The 26,578-nt window shown below is 43.6% G+C and overlaps 1 protein-coding gene across 5 annotated transcripts in view; it reads right to left on the bottom strand.

Moving 5' to 3' along the window:
* The window catches only part of NCKAP1 (NCK associated protein 1), a 1,877,983-nt gene that overhangs the window by 715,703 nt on the left and 1,135,702 nt on the right, over positions 1 to 26,578 (bottom strand). For all 5 annotated transcript variants that reach the window (XM_069615779.1, XM_069615776.1, XM_069615777.1 and 2 more), the window contains 2 exons: positions 24,261 to 24,479; positions 9,801 to 9,931 (listed from right to left, as the gene is read on the bottom strand). In XM_069615779.1, coding sequence (XP_069471880.1) covers positions 9,801 to 9,931; positions 24,261 to 24,479 — 350 coding nt within the window. The remainder of the gene's footprint in view (positions 1 to 9,800; positions 9,932 to 24,260; positions 24,480 to 26,578) is intronic.

Here is a 26,578-nt window from a genome sequence, read left to right as displayed (position 1 = left end):
CACGTTTAAGCTACCCTGCTACAACATTTGGTGCTGTGGGCTTAGGAAATTCAAGATGGCGGAAAACCCACAAGTGCGCCGAAATCCAGGAAAGCTGCGCAGTTGTGCGCACACCAAAATGGTTACCTAACTTGCCACCCACCAGGGTAAAGAAAGGTCTTTGTTAACAAAATCCACTTTTACTGATGTCAAAAAGTTGCTGAAATCGTGACTCATTGGACCACTTTAAAGATTCAACCCTTTTTGTGGGGTTCCACATAACCATCTTACTGTAAGGAGCCCCATCAAAACAATGTTAAGCAAGGATTTACTACCATGTAAGAACCATTCCTGTTTAGAATGCATTAATCCAAGAAAATCCCAAAAATGGGTGCAGTACCAGTACTCACCACTATCCAAAAGCCGGCGTTTTAAAACCCACTGTGTGTTTTTCTGAAGGCAAGCAAAATGCCTATTTCAAACCTTGCAACATGTGCAAAATATTCACTGAACACCAGCAGACATTTGGCAGAATGGAGTTTTGTGTGCCTACAAAATCTGGGAAATGAAGAGCCCAAAAACAATGCTTATAACAAAAATGCTATGGAGTCAGCAGCTTAAGCCTAACTGCAACTGGATTTAAAACCACCAAAATCGAAAATGTTAAATTAAATGAGTGACCTATGTTTGGTGTCACATGCCTTTGTAACTGTTGAAATGTCATAGTTTTGCACTTAGAATCAGCATTCTAGCTGCATGTGTAAAATTACAAGTTATTTTAAAAGCAACAAAAAGTTAGCTGAAGGTCTGGCTTAAGGAACTTGATTTTGCCTAGCAACGGATCCCATCAGGAGTGAAACTTGAGTCACAACTATGTTCCCAGGCCAATGTTCCTTTTGCTGCCCACACTAAGGATATGCCATCTATCTGATAATTGAATTTCCTGTGCTCTGCCAGAGAGTGAACAAAGCCCTCTCCACTCAGGCAAAGGTTTTTATTACAGACGTCGTAAAAAGTGGCTTCCTCCTGGAGAAGCTGGGAGGGGCACTGCCTGTGAGAAGCAAGCTGGCTTGGCAGAAACTGGAAAGACTGGTTTCTGTACCATGTGACCTGAAAAGACACACCCCTGCAGCAAGGATATGGTTTTATAAAAAGGGGGATAATTCATAGTGCGGACATGTGAAAATTTTATAAATGATACCATAATTCTTGTGATTTTTCTGCCCACAGTTTAAGACGTGGTAGGAACCGGTGGTATGTTCAGGGGGGTTTTAGCGGAAAAGTGGATATTACTCTAAATGTGTGCATGTTAAAAATCTGAAACTTCATCAGTTAATGTCCCTACCCCCTGCACACATGTATGTAAAGTTGGGTCCATGTCGGAAATTGAAAAAGCAGTTAAAAAGTCAATTATGTACACTCTTTGAATGCAAGCTCCGAGAATGAGCAGATTTGGACATAGACATGGCTAAATTCAGCCACACCATGTATATGTAATTTCAAACAACTGTGTAACTCTGAAGTATGGATTTTGATCATATATATATTTGGGTGCACAGATGATAAGGGAGGTTGTTTCAAGAGATCATAAAATGACATCAATCTGACTCACAGTTCAGTTTGCCAATCAAGCGGAGGAATGGAAGCCTGACCAATGACGAATGAGAGGGGCAAGTCTAGTGATGCAACACACACACCCATTCTCAAGAAACAGATAAAAGCAGAGAGTCAGGACACATAGGGACATTCAATTTCATCTGCCGCTGGAAGCCCTGCCGGAAAAATCCATACTTACCTCCATCAAACTCCAGAAAGCCAAACTAGAGACTTCACTCTATCCAGAGCAGAGACCAGACCAGAGAGAAAGCAGTGCTGTGCCTAGCAGAGACCAGACCAGAGAGAAAGCAGTGCTGTGCCTAGCAGAGACCAGACCAGAGAGAAAGCAGTGCTGTGCCTAGCAGAGACCAGACCAGAGAGAAAGCAGTGCTGTGCCTAGCCGAGACCAGACCAGGCGCTGTGAGCAGAATCCGGAAAGACCTGACCAGACTGAAGATCGTGACCAAGTCGCTTTCCTGTTCAAAATCTCTTGTGAGTACTTAGCAAAACTCAGAACACATCTCTTAGTTTAAATTCATCTAATTCAATCTATTTAACCTAAGTAGAACTGCCTCCTATCTGTCACCTGTCATTTCTAGTAAAATTTGTCATTTTGAAAAAGTGTGCGTTTAAAATTTACAAAACCAAAAACGACCTTTACTAAATTACTCATATCTCCGCAACCGTTTGGGCTAGAGACTTGCAATAACTTTCATTTGGAAGCTGAGATCCCAGGCTTTCCTAGGACCCCAAAACGGTAGAGATAGTCCTTGCGGTTCCTTTGTAATAGCGCTCGGCGCATCCGCGAATTTTGCCGCGATTTGCAATTTCTTCACATGTAAAAAAACTGCTGCTGCCTGATTTCATTTGCCAGAAATTCGTTTAACCTGCTAACTATCCCTGCATCATTGCTAGTGTGAGCCTGGACTAATATTAACTAGATACCACTCATCCTGAACCTCTAAAAGGGAATTAAGAGCGTTTCCAGCATATTTCTCATTCATTGCTAGCACCTATCAAAGCATTTGCCTGTGTTTTCAAACTTCTGTTTAAGCTTGCTGGATTGAACTGAATTACAGTTGATTGCATTTCTGAGAACTGTGTGTTTTCCTTCCATTTCCTTGCCTTGCATCAAGGGGGGGAGGGGAGTAGCCAGAGAAAAGTGATTACATTGTTTGGTTGAAATCATATTGCGTATTTTCTGTACTGCATTCATTGAATATTGCATCCACCTGAGCCTACATAAAGCATCCTCTACCACATTATACTTTTGTTCCTATTCACCTGTGTGCTATCTTATCCATTTCATCTCAACTCATTAGTGATTAAAGAAGTGTGCTAGTGCCAGATTCTCCGTTGTTAATATTTACCATATCAGATTAAGTGTGATATTCAATTATTAATTTATTAAAAAGTGTGATATATATTTTAATTTATCAAATAAACCTTTTAAACTTGCAAAACAGAATTACTTCTTGGCTCAGTGGGGTCAGGGGGATTCCAAGAGAGGGGTGTTATACAAGGGTAGTCATCCAGAACGCATGAACTGGACCTAAAGATATATCAATAAGGGTTTTCATTCAGTATTCTAGACTAGGCGTTAACTTGGCTGTAGTGCTGAATTGAATCCTCTTACAGGGAACTGCACAGGTTTCTGCTTAACAATTACACTTACACACACATGTATTTTGTTTTCTTATAGTCATATTTATGTCAGAGGTGGTAAGAGAATCTTGTTCCCTAGTCACTCTTTTCTGATGTACATTGTTAAGAGCCGATGGAGTTATAGTTTCTGTAAGGATTTCAAAGCCCAGCACAAACAACTGATTTTTGGCCAGCCAGATGGTGTTTTGGATGACTCTAGAGTTCATCCATATTTTAACTATATTTAGTCTGGGGGAATTTGGAAATTCAACTAATGTAATGTCCGATGAGACAATATCCTTCAGTTGAGGGATATCCGAGAATATTGCCAATACAGACCGCTGATTCAAATCGTATTGCTTGCATGGATTCGGTTTGCATTTCAAGTTTAAAAAATGAGCGGCTGGTCTCTTTGGCTGGGAATTGTCAACTGTTACGCTCACCTGGCTCCCACAGGGGTGTCGAGAGGAACTGGACAGCCACAGTCTCCACCAACGTGATGCGTAGTGCAGAGATGACTGACTGGACTGGCCCACCTAGCTTCGTCTGCTTGACCCGTAGAAGTAGTCTCCTAAAGACGGGAAAAGGGAATTAGCCACCCGTGGATTTGAGTATTAACACCTCACTGCGTCCCCACTTATCACTTCTGACATTCCCTTTCACAAAGCTCACCTTATAGTTTTGTATGATGAGCTCTCCATCCTGCAAAGAGATTGTCCTTGTTTGCTCCCTTGGCTCACCTTGTTGTTTTCTTGTCCCCCTTAGGCGCTGGAATACGCCAACCAGGTGATGGAGACAGCACCGGATCATAGAGATGCTGCGAGGAACGGCGAGTATGGCGCGGCACTGCTGCTGGCGATGCGACGCGTTTAAAATGAAGTCTGTTTCTGGTTCGAAGATGCGCTGAATCCGGAATCAGGTATGAATCCAGTAAAGTTCTTGTTGTAACCTTTCTTCTTCTTTCCCTTCTTTCTAGGCGCTCTGGACTCGAGGCGGGGGTGGCAGGATGCTGGATGCTGACTGCAGACACAGTGAGCTTTACGCTGCTGGATGCAGAATAACGCAAAGCATGTGCTGCTCTTCGGGCGTGGTTTAAATAACCTTCGAAGTAGTCCCAGGTAAGTATTCCTCCACAGCCACAACCGAGTAACAAAATAGTCCCTAAAATAAAATAGTCCCTTCAAGCCTCACATGGGCTTGGATGCTTTGATCCCTTGCAGCATGGTCTGCATCAGGTAAGTTTTAACATATGAGCCTGGCGCCATAGGCGCCAGAACTGATGTCCCATATGAGCCTGGCGCCATAGGCGCCAGGACTGTACCCAGATAGCCCCTAACGGGTTGCTGGGTTTGCTCCAGGTAACATGATGCCTGCTTCCGGGGTTGATGGACTTGGTCTGGATGCCCGGGGGTAGGCATCATGACATCAACTTTGTTGGCAATTGACTTTAGGACTTTTTGATCGAACTTGACGTTATTTGATAACAAGCCCATCTCTTTATTTGAGGTTAGCACCGCTTTTATGAAGTGAATTATATCCGGTGCTATATCAGCTAACGGTGAGCTATTTTTTCCTTGTATTTTTTGGTAATCTGCTTCGGAAAGAACATTTGGCGTTTCTATGTTAGAGACATTCTCACGTATCTTCTCACCCTCAGGGCAACTGCCATCAGTCAAAGATGGCTAGGCAGTATGCCCTTTGCTACGGATGTCTACACCCAGCAGTAAGTGTCCATATATACGTCTTTCCGTACCACCGTGCAGTATGTTGTTGGCAAGGACCTCAGATGTCGTTTGCTTCTTTGCAATCGGAAGAAGCGGATGGCCGGCCATGTAGGCATCAACAGCTCTTCTAATTTCTTGTCGATGAGCTTCAGAAGCAGTTGAATGGCACTAGATGTGCTGGCTAGAAGCGAATGAGGTTGAACCCGTATGGGTAGTAAGTTATTGTTTTTCCCGGCTTCTCGGGACAAAGCAACTTCTACCAATTCATCCAATGGCTCATATGGAGCAACTTTTCTGCTCATGTTAATCTGTTGGTGAGATGCCATTACATGAGCTTGCTGTTGATATGTTTTTGATACTGCATTCGAGGCCATTATTGAGCTTTTATTAGATAAGTTAATAGCTTTCAAGAATTGTTTTGTGTTTGTTGAGACCTTTATTTTTGAGTCTTTTTGATTTTTAGATAGTTTTGTCTGCGAAGAGGGTCGAGTTTTCTTTTTAGGCAGATTAGAAAAGATTGTATATGTGTTTTTAGAAGGTGCCTAGATCACAGATTGGCTTGGTATTTTTATGCTGTTGCCTACATTGGATTGGCAGAGCAATTCATAAATAATAGCTTCATGAAATGGGACCGGCATACTCAATTTCGACTGATTATGAGTTGCAGGAACCTCTGGTTTACTAGGTTACTTTTTTCACAAAAAGACGTTTGACAAGCAACTGTGGCTCGCACAATCAGCACTTCAGATCCTGGCTGCGCCCCTCTCGTCTTCCGGCTCAACATAGAGCCTGTTTCCTTTTGCCATAGCATAATTTGTTCAATTTGTTTTGATTGTAAGGACAATTTTTTATCAAAAGATTCATACAACTTGCTCAACGAGAGCATTGTTGTATTCATGGCATTCAACGTGATTTCCACTAGTTTTTTAACAGAATCTGATTTGGGAGAGATAGAAAGATTTACGGTCGGACCAGATTGTCTCTGTGGAATGGGAGCATAAAAAGAAGCCAGTGAGTCTGCATTTGAATTATCATCCCCATCAAACAAAATAGAGGAGCCTGATAGATTTGCAGAATGGCAGTGAGCCAAAAAACGAGAGGCGCTTAAATCCAGATCTATTATGGCAATGTCTGGTGAAACATTTAAGCTGGGTGTGGCAATTTCAATTTCAACCGGTTCAGCAGTAGGTGGAACATTTTTCAAAAGCACGCTGTACGTCAATGAGGAGTTAGAAGCTGCTCCTGCCCCAGTCGCCATTTCCGTCAAGACTGATGTCAGCGGGGCAATAGTTTCCTCCACATTATTGACTGGAATCACCCTCCCTTCCTTTAATGAATCAGCAGGAGGACAGTTTGACCGTTCTACTCTGGGTTGCAAGTCCTTACAGAATTTCTGAATATCCGAAGCCGGTGAGTAGAGGGGAACAATCTTAGCAGCCTCTAACGTCCTTTTACTAAGTGGAGGCTGACTGATTTAATACTCGTTTCCACGAGCCGAGTGATAGAGATCTTTGTCTCAACGCTTGATCAAGCGGAGAATTGATGTCAGGCATGCCTGTTTTAAGAGTAGGCACTTTAAACTGGAGCATCGCTCCCAGGCTCAACGGTTCTTAACAGAAGCAAAAATACAATTGTGGCTTCCCCATCTCCCCGCTGCTTCCCCGCTAATACGCAGATAAGAGGCAAAGAGGTACTTCAAGGTACTTCGCCTGGTGTGCGGTCACAATTTGTACACGCCAAGGGGGCGGGGCTTACAATGATGTGCCGCGAACAGCTTTTCTCTCACGTTATACATAGTTCCACACTTGCAACAAAAGTCCACACATCCAGCACGAGAGACAAAGAGGTACTTCCAGATAAATTTCATGATGAAGAAACATTAAACAAGGTGAATCACACAGATAGGAACAGCATATACAGCCTTTGGATAGGACCCAAATCAGAGAGTCCTAAGTAAGTTTGTTCTGTTTGAATGCAAACTTGAACTGACTAGAGTGATGGAGTGTGGAAACTGATGAGTTTGTCTTGCGTGAAAAAGACTGAACTTTAAGGATTCATATGTGCTAGAAAGTGCAATTTCACCAGGGGGGGCATTATGTTGTTTGTCCTGATGAAGGCCTACTCAAATTGTAGGCTGGGTGAGTTAAAACCACTGAATTAAAAGCCGAAACACATGTTTGTCGACATTTTTTGGTTTTATGTAGACAGTGCATTGAGTTCAAGAATGCGGGTCTGAGACAAAACATGTGACAGTTAAATAATTTTGTCACAGTGATGCCTGTCAGATTGGACCATAGATAGTCACCAAAGGGTTACTTAACAATTGTAAATGGCCACATGAAGAATTGAAATCAGAGGCTCTTTTGTCCAGATGCCAAACTGTGCCTTAGAAAAGTGTTTGGTATTTAACAATACTGTTTATGAAAAAAATATGTTTTTGTATATTCGAGTCACCTTTTTACTAACCACCAACACGTCTTTGGTAAACTTATCCATGCAGCGTGGTCGTGTGATTGCTCTTTTTTTAATCGATTCTTTGATACAATAAAACATTTATTTTTCTAGCGCTGAAGTAAGGGTTTTCTTTTTCTGCAAGATTTAGTGTTGGTGAATGGAGTAAGAGACGGTATGCCTGAATGATATATATTGACGGTTTCACTTTGAAGTGTCTCCCATAGGAGCTTGTTCTGTATAGACTTTTCATCCCGCTAGAAGGAGAGACTAGTCCGGTCCCCACCTGTGTTAGGTACTATATGTGGTAGGTTAGAAGGAGGAGACAGACCAATGGATGCCATGTTCAAAGAGATTTATTATGAAATAATAAAGAAAACGCCCAACTTTCCGTAACCTAAGGGTGTCCATCCCTATCTAACAACTAAACTAGGGTGCCCATCATCAGTAGGGAAGCCTGCAACTAAAAATATTTCCTCTGTCCCAAAATGAACTAGTCTGACCCTGCCACTTATATTAAATAACAGAAAAGACCAGGAGAATTACTCCCTTCTTCAGGGTTGCTTTTTCAGCACAGCTCTCGCAGTTCTCCTTTATAGGAAAGCTTCAGGAAGTCCCTTGCCACTTTTTGTATCAAGTCTTCTAGTTCTTGATGGGGGCTCCTCCAAGCCCTTATATTCAGGTTCCTTTTCTTCTTCTGAGTTTTCTCTGAATAATTCTCTATCCTTTCTATATCCCTCTTCCCACTAAACCATACAGGTTAAGCCCTTGTTAAACCATCACTCTTCTTATTTGTCTTTGTAGGATTCTCACTCTTCTTACAAGATTGCCACTCACTGGGATGAGTGTTATTAGTCCATATGTGGTTCACACTCTTATAACAAGTTTGCCAGTCACTGGGAAGAATAGGATTAGTCCTGCTCTGTTTATAGTTTTGCCAATCACTGGAACGAGTATGATAACTCCACTGTTTAGGTTCAGTTTCACAACATTCATAGAAATTACCCCCATTTCCCGGGTCTCCTGCTTTCCCTTTTACCTGGAATGTAATAGGGCTGAGTCACTGGTTCAGCGTTCTTCCTTGCTTCGGTTTCACTGTTCTTCAGGATAACTTTTCTGCTTTCTTCCCACTTCTCTGGAGACACGCTCCAGTCTCTGAATGTGTTATCGGCTCTGTCAGGGTTCTTTTTTCTCTCTCCCTGTTGGCCACCACCTCTCATACTTGTTTCCCTCCTGGGATATGCTTAAATCTGGTAGACCTGTCATGGTCTGCAGTCAGCGTGCTTTATCCACGGCACATAGAAGTTGGGGCTCTCCGACAGCTCTGGTCTAAAATCCATCCTTGGACTACCAGCCTCTGGACACTCCTGTTGGTTGCTTGCTCCTCGGGTACTGCCCGTCTCATTTGGTTTGCCTCCATGAAAACCAGCGTTCTGCCCGAGTCACTGGCTTCCCTCAGCCAGCTGGTTCAAATCTCCTGGGCTTCTCTTCCTGGTTCTCTGGATCCTCCCACTTTTATCACGCAATGCTGAGACTTCCTCAGCCTCTCACCATAGTCCTTCCTGGTTGTATGTGAACATGTCAGCAGAAAAAGGTCGCCAATGAGGCGTTTATTTTCCCTGATCTCTAAAAAGCCTTCTCCAACATTCTAGGACTGGTGTTATTTACTATTGTGACTTCAGTCCTAAGATATTTGGGGAAAGTGCTGGTTTCCTTCAGGGTGCAAATATGTTTAAATGTCGCCCTGATTACCTTTTCATTGGCAACAATATCACTGGATAACCGCCTTCCTTTGAGTGGACTTGTGTTCTATATAACTCTGTATGGTGTTTTCGTCTCAGTGGTTGACAGTCATTCTTCTTTACTCCTGCATTCTTACTCTTCACAGTATTATACTCATTTCTATCTTTAGTAATTATATTACAATAGCATATATATGAGGAGTCTTGGTGTCTGTCACTTGATAAAACTGAATTGGGTGTTTGGGATAATACAAAGGAAGTTCCTTATTGGAAAGGGAGTCCTTATCCCTAAGAGTGGAGTCTCACCCCACAGTCCCTCTTACCGCCACCACTAAGGGAAATGTTGCGTAGCACGCTCACCTGCCTAGCCTGACAGGATTGGGCTCCCCTCTTGGGGAAAGTGACTGAATCAATCGATTTTTCACAGAGGACATAATCCAGTAGAAATACTTAATCTTTTATAGATGCTTCTACTACAAGCTAGAGGTAACAAACACACATACTGCAACATGAAGTCACTAAGTGATTAAATAAAAGAGAACAGGTCGACATGGCCACATTGCATACGCATAACACACAAGATTTAAGAGCAGCAGCTGACCTCTATTACATTTTAAAACATAAGGCTGAACACAACTTCCCATCATATACAAAAAATGCTTACCAGATATGTCAGAATATTCTTCAGCATTGAACGTCAGTTCATTTTCTGTTGGCAAATTAACAAATGCTTTCATTGCAGGGAAATAAGCTATATGGCCATTGCTGACTTGTCTTAGCAACGTTTCTAAATACCTGAAAATAAGAACATGTATTTTTTTTTAAGTTAAGAGTTCAGGTAGAGCAGGCACATTCATTGTTATAGCAAAAGTGAAATGCAGAATCACAAGTGTGAATCTTGTTGAACTGTATGTGGCTAAATAGTGCATGCTGTATATATGTTCAAGTAAGACATTATGGGATAGGAATACATCACACACTTTATGTATATATCTAAGTTTTTTAATACTTCACCTCCAATAATTTATCACTTTCAGAACTTGTACACACAGTGCTGAATAACAAAATAGTTATTCAGCATTTGAGGTTCCAGAAATTCATTTTTTAATTCTCTTTGGTTTTAAACATTGTGCACAGCAAACACACCACATCACCTTTTTATTAATTGTCTCCAATCCCTTTAAGGGTGCCTGAATATTGGAAAGAGGGGAGGGTTGGAGGGCGGTTGGAAGCATAGAATTCAGAAGTCTAACCTTTTCCAAATTCCTCAAGGAAGTAGCATTTAAACCCGGAAAATATCAGTCAAAATATCTCACAGACATTGTGCTTGTCTTATATATTTAAAGCAATAACTACTCAGCCTCATCTTCATTATCCAATTAAATGTTGCAGGGATGGATTTCCAAGGAGCAAGAGAAGGCTGAATCTCCAAACAGTCACCAGAAAGGTGTAAGTTTTGCAGGGCCCGTAGCAGGGATTAATTACCATGGTCGTCTTGTCCGCTCTGACACAATGATTCACCATCAGCAGAAATCAATATGGGATGCAGCCAGATCCTCTTTCCAGACTGCTGCAGCAAACTGAACAAGGCAGTAGTATATGTTCCCTAGAGCCGCAGGTGTTAGTCTTCCAACATTCAATCTGCTGATGCAGCACAGCTTTCCTTTACCGTTCCTGCCTTTACCAGGCATAATGCCCAAAGCTTTTCACACTTGAGAGCTCATTAAAAAGGGGATCCAATGCTTGCTACATCTGAGTTTAGCTTTCGCATGCTCTCTATACAGATGGAGGCCCTTCTAAATAGTGCATGCTTTACTGTTAGGGGAAAGACGGCTCTGCATAATTATCCAAATTACAAACAGGAAAGAAGGGTGGCATCTGATAATAAATCTGGAATTGGTGAATTCATCAAGTTGTCTGTTGGAAAATTCTGGAGTGGGGTATGCCTGGTAAAGCGACCAATGAGGGTGAATTTGTTCTTCATGAGGAATATTTTGTGGTAGGCACTTCCAACTTGGATGATGGAGAAGAACAAATGACTTACCCTCTCTGTGATGTTCTTTCTGATGAATGTTCCTCTCACAGATTCCTTATCTATGATAAGCTTTTCCACAGCGCAGCTTCTATCGAAACGTTTCTGCCGCCAGGTGGTACAGCGCGGGTCTGTGTCAGTTCTGCCCAATGCCTCTATGCGACACACACCCGACATAATGTCAGGGCCAGTATATACAGAGGGGCCACGCCCGTGACATCAGTTCCACCCTTTTTCACTAGCACTCTGACGCTGAGGGACTGCGGAACCAATGGTTTACTAACTATCCACAAAGAGCAGGTAGGGAGGGCGATGAGTAATCCGTCGGAGGAACATCCATCAGACAGAACATTACAGAGAGGTAAGTAATTTGTTCTTCTGATGCAGTCCTTTCGCCTATGGATTCTGCATCTATAAGACTCCTAAACCTTTTTAAAAATCTGGAGCAGGGAGGAGAGAAAGGATACCACTTAGACCAGATAATTCTGGAGGACTGCCCAATAAAAGCAGGCGTCCTCGCCTGAAAGGGAATCCAAGCAGTAATGCTTAGTAAATGCGCAGATACGCCCACATTGCCGCCTGGCAGATGTCCAGGACAGGGACTCCCTCTGCAGGCAAGAGGTGGCAGCCACTTGTCAGATAGAGGGGCTCTGAGACCCTCAGGGTCATCCTTTCCAGCCAGAGCATAGCGTTCTGAGAAGCAGAGACTGCCCTCTACCTAAGCCCCTCCTCTGGCAGCCATCTTCAGATTTTCTGAAGATGGTTGCCACAGGAGGGGCTTAGGTAGAGGGCAGTCATTGGCTGTGGGCAATATGACCCAGAGACCAGTGATTGGTTATTAGTAGAAAGACAGTTCAGAAACAAAACTGAAACAGATTTTTTCTTGACCGAGGATTCCAAGCCTGACGACGGGGAATATTCATGAGCATGTGAATCCATGCCAGACCCCCTTGCTGGAGAAGCTGGTCAACTTTCAAAGTACCTGAGGTCCCGTACATGGTCCAGCCGATGGAATCGCTCCTCTGCCTTAGAAGGATGGGTCGGAGGAAAAACACAGGAAGATGGATCTTCTGAGAGAGATGAAAATCCAAGTCCACTTTTGGAGAAAAAAAAGGGGGCCTCCCACTCAAACTCACCTTTATGTTGGAGAAAACTAAGTAAGGCACATTACCAACAATGCCTGGAGCTCACTCAGTCATCTTGTGGAAGTGATGGCAACCAGGAAAATCATCTTAAGAGTGAGCAATCGAATAGAACAGGAATGGAGGGGCTCAAAAGGAACTCTCATAAGGAATGTCAGAACCAAATTTAAATCCCATGGTGGGACAAAGAACTGGCGTTGAGGAAACAAATCGTAAACTGAAATAGCAGCAAGGTATCATCAACAGTGTTAATCTGCAGGCCTGCTTTGGCCAAGAAAAGCAAAAAAATCAAAAACAAGGGATAACGGACAGGATCAAAAGTCTAGATCTCTCTCCCGGCATTAAGCTGAACATTTACACCTTCTGCAGGCACAAGTAGACCTAATGGCGGGTCTCCGAATTGAAAGGAGCACATCAAGGACGTCATCCAACAAGTCCCATTACTCCTTGTGTTTCTGCCTCCAAATAGCTAAGCACGAAGGTTAAGGCTGATGAGGTTCAGGTGGAGAACCGTTCCTGCGAATGGAAGAGCAAGTCGACTCCTCGGAAGGCACCTGGGAGGGCAGATGGACATGCCCAGCAACTCCGGATACTGTGTTTTCTGTGCCCAGTCTGGAGCAATCAAAATGGTTCTGAACTGGCGCAATCTCCTTAGAAACAGCGGAATGACTGGGATCGGCAGGAAAGCATAAAGGAGGTCGAAAGTCCACTCGACCATCAGTGCGTCCCACATAGCACAAAGACTGAGAAATTACTTACCAGTAATGTTATTTCTATGGATTCTTCTCATCAGATAGACATCCCTTCCAGCGTCACCTGCTCGGGAAACCTTTCGACAGAGGGGGTCGTGCCTCTCGACTTCGTAATCAATCTATCTCGACTGGACGTGGTGCTCGTCAACTCCGAACAAGACGTTGGTCGCTGTACGTATACTATATCACTAAGCCAGCATTCTTCAGTTCCTTACACTCCACCCCTTCCCCCACCCAGAGCCCAACCAATGCAGAGAAAGATCCTGGAGATTCGGCTGAAAACAGCCACAACTCAAGCTAACAATTATAACTTAAAACATGTTTTTATTTTGCTCAACTGAGGAACAGAACCGTAAGAAGCTGTAAAGAACAAGCACAATTGTAAAGGAATAGCAAGCCTACCATGGAATCGCTCATCTTCTCCTCTACTAAAAAAGGTTAGTAGTCAAAAACTGCAGGCACTTTCATAGCAGGACTGGACGGGAGGGGAGGGTGATGAGGAAATCTGCGGGAGATGAATCCATAGAAAGAAAATAGCGGTAAGTAATTTCTTCTTGAATGAATTGCTTTCTCTGGCAGTTGCCTTATCAGATAGACTTCAAAAGCAGTACCTCTAAGGAGGCAGGATGAAAGTCCCTAATGCAGGAAATTCTGCAGAACCGCCCTTTCAAAACAAGCATCAGCACCATGCGACAGGTTCAGGCAGTAAAAGTGTGCAGTGACGACCATGTTGACGCCCGGCAGATGTCTCTCACTGGCACACCCCTATGCAGCCATTCCCCTAGTGAAATGGATCACTGGTAGCTCCTTCCCTGCCTTGTAGTAACACTCAAAGATACAGAGGGTTATCCCCCTGGGAATAGTCTGTTTTGATCTGTTTTGATACAGCCAGACCCTTTCTAGACAGGGAAAACATCATAAACAGCTGGGAATTCCTCCTGAATTCTGCATTCCTTGATACATAACAACGAAGGGCCCTCTTAGGGTCCAACCTTTGTAACCGCTCCTCTTCCTTAGAGGGGTGAGGAGGCAGATGGAACACAAGCTGGTCTGTGCACTGGGAAACATGAAGCTCTAAAACAACCTTAAGCAAGAAACCTGGTCGTACCTTAAGCAACACCTTTTCCTTGTAAAACTGGATAAAGGGTGACTTACAAGACAATACCTGCAGCTCACTAACCCTTTCTGGCAGATATGATTACCACTAGAAAGGCAGTCTTCAGTGTGTGTAACCTAATAGGACAAGAGTGCATGGGGTCAAAAGACAACACCAAGAAAAAAGTAAAGACCAGGTTAAGGTCCCAGTCCGGAACCATACTGGGAACAGGCGTCAATTAAGGTGAGGGATGATTAATCTCCCCGATAACAAGCAAGAGGAACTGGGCTGAGGAAATCACCTGCACTCAAAAACAGACGAGTCCAGCAATCTGACAAAAATGTACTGTTTATTAAAAGCTTTCATAACATGTATCAAGTGATGGGCAACATAGCATTCTCCACTACTTTCTCGTCAATCGCAGGCTTGACATCCCCTTTGAAGGCCGTGTGACGTCACAAGATAAAGATACATTGCCAAAAACCTAAGGTGGAACAGGGATGGTTAGTAAGGTAGGGTACATATGAAAAATGTGTAGTATTAGTACATGGATTGGTTAAACCATCTCTGGTGGCTACTCCTACGACCACCTCCTAAATGTTGCAACTACAGATATGTCAGGCTAGTGTGCTGTGAATGGGCTATGGAACAAAGTGTAAGCTTAGCGTGGAAGGTGAATAGAAATTGGTCAAAAGAGGATCTTCTCAGTCTTGGAGCTTTGGAAGGTTACCAGCCCATGAGCAACTATGCAAGTTGGTGAGAACAGCCCTGAAGGTGCAGCTTGTACTCAACAAGTTACCATCTCCGATCCTCTAAGCCTTGAGAGAGAACATTAGGCTTTGAACTTGGTATTACTTTGGTATCATCCTGCCTTCGGTTGGATGGGAACAGCGGTCTCTGTCTGTCTCGGATGAATAGGCTTTATCCTTCAGGTTCAAGTCACGTGTCTAGGGACCACGAACTTGATTTTCTTGCTTGCATTTATGAAGGTTTCCAGCTTTTTACACACACGTGTCCTATCATCTGTTAATATGAAACCTCTTGTCCCTCGGTGTCCGTGGCAAGAATAAGCTCAGTGGCTCCACGGACAGCCTGGTCTGCGTGTCTCTATGAAATCAGCATGTGAGGTCTCCCTCTCTGCATTCTCGAGTCCTTTCAACACCTTCCATTCATTTCAATAGAGTTGTGGCTTCCATCTTGATTTACATGGCCGCCCATGTTAGTTGCGTTTAGCATCAGCAAGCAGTTCATAGGTTTTCTTGTGAAACTTGCAGTTACTGAATAAGGTGCGTCTTCTATCTAAGTGAGTCATAAGCATATTCTTTGTGTCTAAAGGCAATTTAATCTAAGTGTCTGCGTAGCTTCATGCAGGAATGCATGTGTGAGTCATGTCTAAAATATCTATGTCATAGTCTCAGTTGTGAGGTCGTCAGCTCTGCATGGTTGCAGTCGGTCTACCTGCTCCATTGACTGCAAACGTATCTCTTCAGTGACATCATCAGAATAGGGTCTAAATGGATGTCTGAGTGAATAGCATTTCTCACACCTGCGGTACATCGACGATGTAGGTGAGAGAGCTATGAACGATGTACACCTTTCAATTCTCTGTCGCCGGGATGAGAGTGGGAAGGGTGCAACGAAGGACATATTTAGGCCTGCCTCTTCAGGCGGAAACGTATTTACACGGTCTTTCAGGAATTAGGCCATACCCGGGATAATGTAAAGGCGCTATATAAATAACCTATCATATTATATCATATATCATAAAGAAAGACCCTTGATCCGGAGAGCTCTTGAAAACAGACAAAGCCGACAGGTAACCTATAGACCTGATGAGGCCAGTGATAGAAGAGAAGGAACTCCATCACTGAAGTGGTGGGGCAAGAAATGGTCCTGATCTTGTGTTCCCTGCACCCCGCCTCAAACCTTCTCCCTCTGCATGCATTCAATCATCTTGTGAAGCCAGTAGCAGCTCAAGCCCCTCTTCTGAGGGATCTCATCTTTCCTACCTCATCCTTTTAAGAGCCACGCATGCCGACTGAGGGACTCTGGGCTCGGTTGAAACACCCGACCTTCTTACTGGGATATCCTAGTTATCAGTCTTCAGTCCTGCCCTTGTTATCCCATTTCAGAGCTACAGTTTCCTTGTTTTCTCTCTGCAGTCCTACTCTTGTTATTCCAGTCCAGAGTTACTATTCCATGTTACCAATCTGCAGTTTCCAGTCTCCTTAGCCGTGCACTTAGATGCTAGCTTTCTTGTGTTTCTTCTTTCTTCCGGTTCTCTGTCCTGAACCTTGCTCACTTTGACTTCCTTTTTTCCGTAGCTATTTTTGTTACAGTTCTTGTCTTCACTTGTGCCTTGTGTATTTTTTTTTGTTCAGAGTTTGGCTGCTGGGTTTCCAGCAGGCAATTTATGCCCCCCCTTTCCTTTTTTCGCGTTTCAGTATTGTACCTTGTGGCATTGTTAACAGTGTACATGTTCCCGTTTCAGGAGGCAGTCATTGTTCAGTTCCTGCTGGACCCGTACAGGCTTCAGTCTTGTGAGTACTGTTATCTTGTTTTTGCCTTAGGTTCCAGACACAGATACCCACTGCTGCTGCTCCTTTCCATGAGCATTCAGAGTGGGACCCAGCTCAGAAGGCTGGAGTTTCCCTGGTTCTGTGGGAAACTCTTCCCCCATTCTGTGTACACCCCAAGAGTGAACCTAACATGTTTGTTTTACTTGTACTCCATGCCCCTTTCCGTTCACTGCCTTTGTTGCCTATCCTTTGTCTGCAGGACTCCTTGTACTCCTGCTTCTTGTGTACTTTTCTCTCTTCGGCTTTGTGTGCACGTCTCTACCCACAAGCACCTCTGACAACGGTACAGGATGGAAGACTCCTTACCTCTTCAAGGATCGCGGGTAGTGCACTGCTGTGATCATGCTGCTATATTTCAGATTCTGTGAGGCGATGTGGGCCTCCTGGCCTAATGTTACGCTCACCTTGTCTGAGGCGTTGGGACACGTTTGCAGCCCTCCCGGGGGTGAGGTCGCTCAGGACTGACTTTGCCCTCTGCGCTTATGTGGTGACTGGTGGTAATAGGTGATGCTGCTCAGGGCTGCTACTGCGTGGAGAATAAGGGGCCTGAGTATGCTAGCTGGTGCGCCTGATCCCCTTCCAGACCCCTTCTCCCAAACCGTAGTACCCATGGGATGCGCTGTCCCTGGAAAGCTCACCTGTTGATTAGTTTTGGTGAGCACTCCGTCCTGCTGCTTCTGTCAGGGGCGCTTGTATGATCTGGACTGAGTTCCTTCACTGGCCCCTTGCACGTGGTAGTCCAGTCCTGCTACAACTAAGCCACTATACTTCAGGTAAGTGTTCCTGTTTGCCTTTGTCTTTCCTCATCTGTTTTTGTTGTATTGTAAAGTTCGTTGTCTTGTATTGCTGTCCGTTCCACTTTTGATGTTTGCACTTTTGCTTTCTTCCCTTGCAGGTGATGTTGCCGGCCCGGCAGAAGCTGCTGGGCTCGAGGCGGCAGCCAGAGGGAACGAGGAACAAAGCTGCAGCGGTACAGTAGCTGGTAGGCTGTTAACTAGGGGGCGCGCGGGGTTCAAATGCGGCGCGGCCCTAGGAAGGATGTTCTAACCTTGTCCTTCTTCACAAGGTCCAAGTTCATGGATGCGGAGCGCAGTGCTACGGCGTCGGGATCAAGTTCACTGGATGTCAGGAGATGAGTCTGCAGATGAAACGAAGCACCGGTTTCCTGGAGTTGAGTATGCAGGAGAACGCCTGGTTTCAAAGGTAAGTAAACTGGTCCAAGCGGCGGTGAGCGTCACGTTGCACGCGAGTGCACAGTAACGCGAAGCACCAGCCTTAAGGATGGAGCAGCTTATATAGCTGAGCTTCTGAAGCCACGCCCACCAGGTTCAGCCTGCCTGCTACAACCGATGAGTCAGCACATGAGGATGTATCAGCTCCTGGAAAGTTCTAGAAAAATAAAGCACTCCTGCACTCACTGAAATAAAGTGTTCCTGCTCACATCTCTATATGAGCCTAGCGCCCAGCCATGGCCCCAGTGTTTATGGGTCCCAAAGGGACATAAGTGAGTCAAGTGACCCATTACCCCCATCACTAGATGGTGTGGTTTCTGTCTTCCGGGGCCTGTGGCCATGACACCTAATTACCCTGAGGCACAGCCAATCTCTCCACTAGTACTGTTTGTTGTTGACCCACCTGGATACACCAAGTTAGTGTTCACATTGTGTAGACTCATATTGGAGAAAGTGGACAGGGTGACCATATTCAGAGAGAAATGGGAAACGCTGCTGGGGAGGGCTCACAGATGTGCAGTGGAAACATATGCATGCAGACACGCAGACTGTTGCTGAATAACAGATTTCGAATTATTACACCCCGGACCAATTGAAGAGGTATGACCCGGATAGATCGACCAAGTGCAATAGGTGCTCTGTGGACACCTCAGATTTTGTGTGGGACTGCATGCATATTCAACCTTTCAGATTAGCGAGATAATGCCCCAAATGGTTCCTAACTGCCCACTGATGTCCCGCAAGCTCTCGTTGCTCTCCCCGATTGATTCTGGCATTAGGGATATGAGAAAGCAGCTGGGAATGGCTAATACTGTGGCACGCTCCTTGATTGCAAAGTCATGGGGGAAACAGAGGGCACCAATTGTGCAAGAATAGTTGTCTTATTTTAACAACTGTGAGAGACGTGAAACATACTATGCATCGCTGATGCCCAGCAGGAGTAGACAAAGAGACTATTGGGCTCCGCTATGGGCCGACATGCTTAAGAACATTGAGGACTCTAAAGTGTGGTGGGGGAATGTAATATAATGAGCCTGCAGTGTTGTTCACTTGGGGGGAGGTGGGTTGATGTTTGGGGGAAATGGCTTTCCCCTTTTTGGGGGTTGGCTCCCTCAGAGGGTATGAGGGGGTCAGATTAGGGAGGACATTTTCTTATCATATAAACAAATAGCCTGTCTTGAATCACTGTGTAACAAAATCTGAATCAGTCATCTTTTGTTGCCGGTTGCGGAAGATGTGCTAGTGCTTGCTTTCGATTGTAAAATGGTTTCTTTCATGGGAGTTGGGGTTGGGAAGGTACATTCTCCGTCTTGTAATTCTGCTATTTTTGGAACATAATAAAGAAAGTTTAACAAAAAAAAAAAAACACCACTTTTTGCAAATACTAGGTTAAAGACATTTCCCTTGACACCTTTTTATTTTGTTAATAGTGCGAGGGTCAGGATAGAACGTTTTGGACACAAGGACAGCTTTTGATTTCAGACATCCTGACAAAGACAGATCCTTAGTTTTAGGGAGGGAAACTCCTCTTAAAGTAGGGTCAGAGTTGCATTTTCTCACCCTGTTTCAGTTAATAAAAGGCTTTAACCAAAACACTTAGCCTAGAAAAAGACCTGTTAGGTCGAAACACGTGTCGGCACCACTTGTTTTACCATCAATTGATGAATCCAAGAGAATAATAATATAAAATAAAACATTTTGAAGTAATGATAACCAGAAGCTTTGTGGAATTGCATTTTTCATGCGCTAATGAAGCAAGGGAGTAAATCCCAGGATATCTAATAGCACACGCGCCGAAAGAGTGGAAACTTTAACAAATCTCGCTTGATACACACAACAGGCACCACGAGCACGGGCCTTTTTACAAGTTTCCACCGACTGGTTGCTAGTGCACCGCTAACAGAGATGGAGGGCGTGGCAACCCATGGTACCTGGTGCTCCCAATGCAACTTTTAACCAAAACATGACAACTTTGTGTCTGGCTTTCATTTCTGACCCCTCACACATGGTGTCAGCCGTGGGATTTGAACCCCGTTGGCATAAACTGGGGAACCCTTAGATTTCAGAAACTCAGCAACTGAGCTTCCAATTTATCAATTCCCACAGAACGTTCCGTCGGATTTGACTTGTGCAGTAGCAGGGGAGAATTGATCCAACCTGGGGACTGAGTTGTAATACCCACAGACTTAGTCTTCATTCCCCCTCCCGGAACTTAAATTAGACTTGCCTCTAAGTCAGGTCTAGCCTGGTGACATGGCCTAGCTGTCTTCTTAGCAGGCATTATAGGCCCCTCTATAGAGGTGACATAAATATCCTGATGCAAAATAACAGGAAATAGACATCTTAAGTGATGGCGGGGGAGATAATAGCCCAAAGGATTTTAAAAAAGGCTTTATTTTCCCAAGACCCAGGAAGTTAAAAGCTCTAATAAGACCAACGAAGGAGGAACCAAGGGTATTGTGGAGGCAGAGTCTCACATTACACCAGAGGAAGTCCGACCTCAGATATCAGGAGAAGAGGCTGAAGTGATTCCTGATCTAGCCTTTGCCCAAAGGAATGATCCCTTACTTGCTGAGCCTTTCCTTCAGGTCTTGCCTGAAGAGGAGGGTAGGAAAAAGGGGGGACCATTTTTCTTTGTAAAAGCAGCACTGTTCTACAGGGTAGCTTGTGGGCCAGATGGTACCCCTAGATCACAAATCATGGTGCCCAAAGGTCACAAAAAAGGTTTATTGGAAATGTCCCATTCCCACCTGACAGGCGGCCATCTAGGGACAACGAAAACTCAAGCACAGATTCTGAACTGATTCTATTAGCCCGAGATCTATGCAGAGGTGAAGAATTTTGTACTCACTTGCTCCCTATGTCCGAAGATCAGGTTCCAAATTTCCCCTCCAGCTCCATTACAGCCTTTGCCAATCATTGATCTACCCTTTTCACGCATCAGCATGGATATAGCTGGGCCCCTTGAGCCATCAAAACTGGGAAACCAATACATACTGGTGAAATTAGATTATGCAACCTGTTATCCTGAAGCCTTTCCTTTACGGGATAACATGATAGCAAATTATCAAGCATTTAATTCAGTTCGGTTTCCAAAGGAGATCTTGACAGACCAAGGATTTACTTTATGAGTAAACACTGATGGCTAAATGGAACGGTTCAGCGCGACTTTAAAATACATTTTAAAGAGTCTGGTTGAAGCTGATGGCAAAAACTGGGATGTTATGACACCATGGGATCTTTTTGCCATTAGAAAGACCACACAATCCTCAACAGGATTATCCCCATTTGAGTTTTATATGGGAGAGAAACTCAAGATGTCCTTTATATGTTGCGTGAGACCTGGCAGGAATGGGAAAAGGCAGTTTTGCCACTTTCTCAAACAGCCCAGCGACTAAAAGAACATATGGCTGCAGTTAGAACCATAGCGCAAGCCAACATGACTAAGACCCAAGAACACCAGAAAGGCTATCATGATAGAAAAGCTGTATTAAGGTACTTTTCTATTGGGCAAAATGTTCTGGTTCTCCTTACTTCGTATGAGAACAAAATACTCTCCACATGGCATGGCGCTTACGAGATAATAAGGCAGACCTGGCCTTGTGATTACCGGGTGTTGCAACCAGACAAAGATCAAGACTCATATCTATCATGTGAATCTTCTTAAGGAGTGGAGTGAGAATCCCATCGAAGAAATTACAATGTAACTAACCAGTTTGTTATCTGATGAGTCAAGTAAAAATACTTTGATTCCGGCCGACCTAGCCCAAACACAAAAGGAAGATTTAATGGACCTCCTGGAACAGTTTCCTGATGTTTTCAGAACTGAAAAAGGTCAGCTAAAAGGAATGCATCATCACATCCATACACCCCCAGGGAAGGTAGTCCATTTAAAACGTTATCGGATACCTGAATTTAGAAAAGACATTATCGTAGAGGAGATAGAGAATGTGTTAAGGGCCAATATCATCAAACCATCTCAGAGCCCCTGGTCCTCTCCAATAGGGTTAGTTGCCAAGCCAGATCAATTGTGGAGGTTCTGCATTGACATAGACTGCTGTGCCATGCTACCAATTGGAAAGTCTGGCTTAGCTTGATTTTGTGTAGACCGCTCTGCAACATTAAGGGATACTTCCTAAAAGGCTTGTCAGAGACCCTCTAGGAAAAAACCCTTATAACCCACGTTCCTTTAGATTTTATCCCCCAGTCTCCGACTACCTTTCACCAAAATGTTTAATGGGAGCATGGTGAAGTCCAGGCATAAATGCAATTTGTGATGGGAAAAATGACTTGCCATTGAGGGCTCAATGTGGTAGGCAAATTCTTGCGGACCCTACCCTTGCACAAAACTGTCCAGTGGGAAAGAAAATTCAGACCAAAGCAAAATAAATAATAGCTTGGTAGTACCAAAGCTTGCAGGGCATGGGAGCATTGCAGTGGCTCCTAAAGCACCACGTTAAGGAGAGCAGAGATTGTGGAATGGCCTGGGAACACAGGACACATCAAAGATAAATGCCCATTATATCTAATTTAGAAAAGGGACAGTAATCTCCTAGAGGTATAGAGAAGCACCCGATGAGTGGTGGCTAGGTAGGGGCGAGACAAATTAGACTGAGTGCCATTAGTGATACTAGATGGTAGCCCAAGTCTCAGAGCTAGGCATATTAGATGGCACACAACAATTTAAGACGAATCCATAGCATGTTTGAACAGCACCAATAAAATAATAAGAAGCTCCATAGGCATATCTGAGCTGCACCCTGGAGTTGTCAGTGTGGCATCCCTGGTGTGTTTTAGCAGCAAAATGAGCACACCCAGTGGTACTGAGCAACATTCCAGCATACCGGGAAGCCTGCCTGAGCAGCATTAAGAGTGGCACATTGGGATACTTGAGAAGCCCACAAAACAGAGAAAAACACCTTGCATATTTGATTAAAAACAAAACATAGCGGCATCCAAGGTATCCTCGAACAGCATCACCGAATAGGCTGCATTATAATAATTTCTGGTCGTTCTTGAATAATGGAGAAGCAACCAGATAGATACAGCCAGCACCCTGGCCTTTGATGGCAACAATTCTAATGTTATTTTACATTTCAGAAAGATAATTCTGATGATAGATTGCAGAAACAGTGATGGGCATTACACATCTCCTGGCACAGTATTTAAAACTGACATTTCGCCTGGAACAGGATTTATGACTAGGATTTTCCCCTGGGCTACAATGCATCAGGAAGGCATTATTTAATTTGTGGCATTCATCTTTCACTGTTTTACACCTCTTAGTTCTCATACAAAGAATGTCTAATTAGCACAATGTATTCATTGCTGCAGAGGAACAATACCAATGAGAACCTGACAGATCCTGATATTTACTTCCGAGCTGCCTCTATTTCTAATTAATATGTTGCAGTTATAGTAAAATTAAAGCAGGGTGTAAAAGGCACAGCATGGCTCCAGCTTTTTCTTTTTAAATTCAATTTCTTTGGGCCAGAAACCATAAGTTGATCTGAGAACAATGGCTTTTTAGATGATTTACAAACTGTGTGCAATCTTCTAAGCAACCTTCTATTTTTTGTGAAATATTAGCAGAGAGGCTGGTAAATGTGAAATAAAATTGCAACAGAAGCTTGAAAAGGTGGAGAGAAAAAGAGTGTACGCAAATATCTCCGACGACTACCAAAGGTCTTCAGTCAGCTTTGGAAAAAGGAATGAAGAGGCCAACGCCAGGGTTACAAATTCTTCTAGCAATGCCCTAAATCACTAAGGAAGGTCTAGCACACTGGGTAGCTCCAATGTTTAGAAGTCTCTTATGTTGACATATGGTTACAATATATTGCTATACAAGAAACATAAGAAGGGGGTGAGAAAACACATTGTTTTTTAAAACAAAGAAATTCATTACTTGGGTAGTCTCGCAGCAGGACTCTATTGCATTTCTTAAGCTTGCAGTTGGTCTAAGGCTTTAAGTCTCCTAGGTCAGTATAAAGATGTCCTAAAAAGTCCAGTGTAAATTGTCCTGCTCTGCCACTGTGTGGCTCAAAATCCAGGAGATGATTCAAATGTGAGATGCTGGTAATTCCCAATGAATGGGCATACAATGTCACAGTAAGAAAGATCACAGGGGCACACGCCAGACCGAAACCCATTAACAGTATTTTCAAAAGTGCACTAAGGCTACACAGCATGATTAAGAACTCCTATGAGGTCATAGTTATGGACATTGCTTTTCAAAAAAACAAACAGAAAAGGTGCACATGCATACATATTTCAATAAAGTTTGAATCTTACCAATTTGTATAAAGACTGGTGATTGTTGGTTCGCCATGACTATCTAAATGTTGGGTTTGTTGCAGAAGAACATTATTAAACACCCTTGTAATGTCAATCTGCACGTAATTTTCAATTGATTGAAGGACTGTCATGTACGCTCTTACACTTGTCAACAACTCTGAAGGCTTTGCTATCTCTTGTGTGGTTTGGTTATACATGGTCATGCCAACAATAGACCTGAAAAATAAACACAATCGAAAACAAATGTCACATTTCTTAAAGACAAAATATGCATAGTAACAGACATTAAAATACACTCCACAACACACATATTGCAGCACACAAGTCAGAAGACAATGCAAAAAACAGCACCATAGGATGGATGTTGGAGAAAAACTCATTCCAGTTTCTCAAACCCATTTACATTTTCCATCTATAAAGTGCTTTTGGGTTCAGCATTCAATCATGAAAACATAAGTCAATAAAACATTAACCTTCATCATTCACCCACCACAGACAGGCTTTGAGGCTTTGCTAATGGTGACCAATTGTTTTTCAAATTCTCCTATGTAACGATGGCAATTAACCCTCCAATTCCCTAACCCACAAACAACAAACCCATGCAAATGAACAAGTTCAGTAATGTGTTTATCTGATTGCTACAGTATTAGTCACACACGTTCCTAATATTCTGAAATGACTCCAGATACAGACTGGATCAGACAACATTTTACATACGTGAAAGCCAACAAGGCGGGTAGGCACCTGGCCAGACAGCTAATGGAAAAAAGGGGCACCCAGACAATTATTAAACTTCAAAATAACCAAGGGCAGGACAAGACGACAAACAAGGATATGGAGGAAATCTTTAGGGAATACTACCAGAAGTTATATACATCAGACAGCCCATTGGAAGATAAACAAGAGACATATCTAGCTAAACTCTCGCTCCTGAAGATATCAGAAGAGGAAAGGGAACTATTAGAAGAGGAAATAAGGGAGGAAGAGATAAGGCCCCAGGCCCGGGTGGATACCCTGTGAGCTTCTAGAAGAAATTTAGTGACATCCGGGCCCACACTCTCACGAAACTGTTCAACACATTCAAGAGCAAGGGTGCCATCACAACATCAATGAATGAAGCTAAACTGGTGGTGTTCCATAAGCAGGGGAAGGACCCAACACTGCCAGGATATTACCGCCCTATAGCGTTAATAAACCTAGACGCAAAATTGTACACAAAGATATTCGCAAATAAGCTAACACACTTATTACCGAAATGAATAGGGCAGAACCAATCTGGTTTTATACCTTCTGGGAAAACTTTTGGCAAAACCCGCAGAAATCTGGGGAGAATAACAACAGTAAAGATGGTGGCATTACCGAAACTCATATACTACTTTCAGGCACTACTCATTAGGATCCCAAAGACTTTCTTTAGATCCCTCAATAAGGCCAGAGTGTTATATATTGGATAGCAAGGTCTACATTAACGGCTCGAAAAAACAGGGGTGGGCTAGCCTTCCCCCATTTTTACAGATATTATGAGGCAGCTCAGTTGCGGGTCATGAGGGAATGGTTAGCCATAAAGTATGGACAGGACAGAGCGATAGCGGGATCATCACTCTCGGGACTTATGTGGCTGAATAAACTAAATAGACACCCTAATGTTATGATTAGTGTTCTAGTTGGTGTAGGGGTGGAAGTATGGGACTTGGCAATTGAACGTGGGGTGCTGACAGAGAAACCACCTTCGTTCTGCCCAATGTTTGGAAACCCGGAATTTCAGCCTGGGATGGAAAACGGGGCATTTAGAAAATGGGAAAGAGTGGGTTGCCAAAAGATACGGGATATGTACCAGGGAGAGACTCTTCAGTCTTTTGAGGAATGTGTTCAAGATATAGGCCTGATGGAGAGTGATCAGTATAAAGATAATCAAATAAAACACTGGTCAATTACCCCAGCAATAAAGGAGATGGCTACAAGACAGTTGACACCATTTGAAAAATATATAACGACTCACACAGGCTCAAAAAGATTGGTGTCAAATCTTTATAGATATATGAATGACCAAGAAGAGCTTGTTCAATGGAACTACAAGAGGAAATGGGGAAAGAACTTTGGGGGTGACCATTCCAAGAAGACACTGGGAGTACCTATGGAGAGCGATCACAAAACTAACTTGCTCCGTTCAGGTGAGGGAAATGTGGATCAAGATGCTCCTACAATGGCATTATATGGCAGAAAGGATCCATGTAATGTTCCGCCAAGCGTCGGATCAATGTTGGAGGGAATGCAACGCAGTGGGGAACTGAATACACATTTGGTGGGACTGCCCA

This window comes from Ambystoma mexicanum, chromosome 9 (genome assembly GCF_040938575.1).
Source record: "Ambystoma mexicanum isolate Mex_15411 chromosome 9, UKY_AmexF1_1, whole genome shotgun sequence".
Lineage (NCBI taxonomy): Eukaryota > Metazoa > Chordata > Amphibia > Caudata > Ambystomatidae > Ambystoma > Ambystoma mexicanum.
Note: the sequence above shows the minus strand (reverse complement) of the source record. Positions and strands in the feature narration are given on the sequence as shown.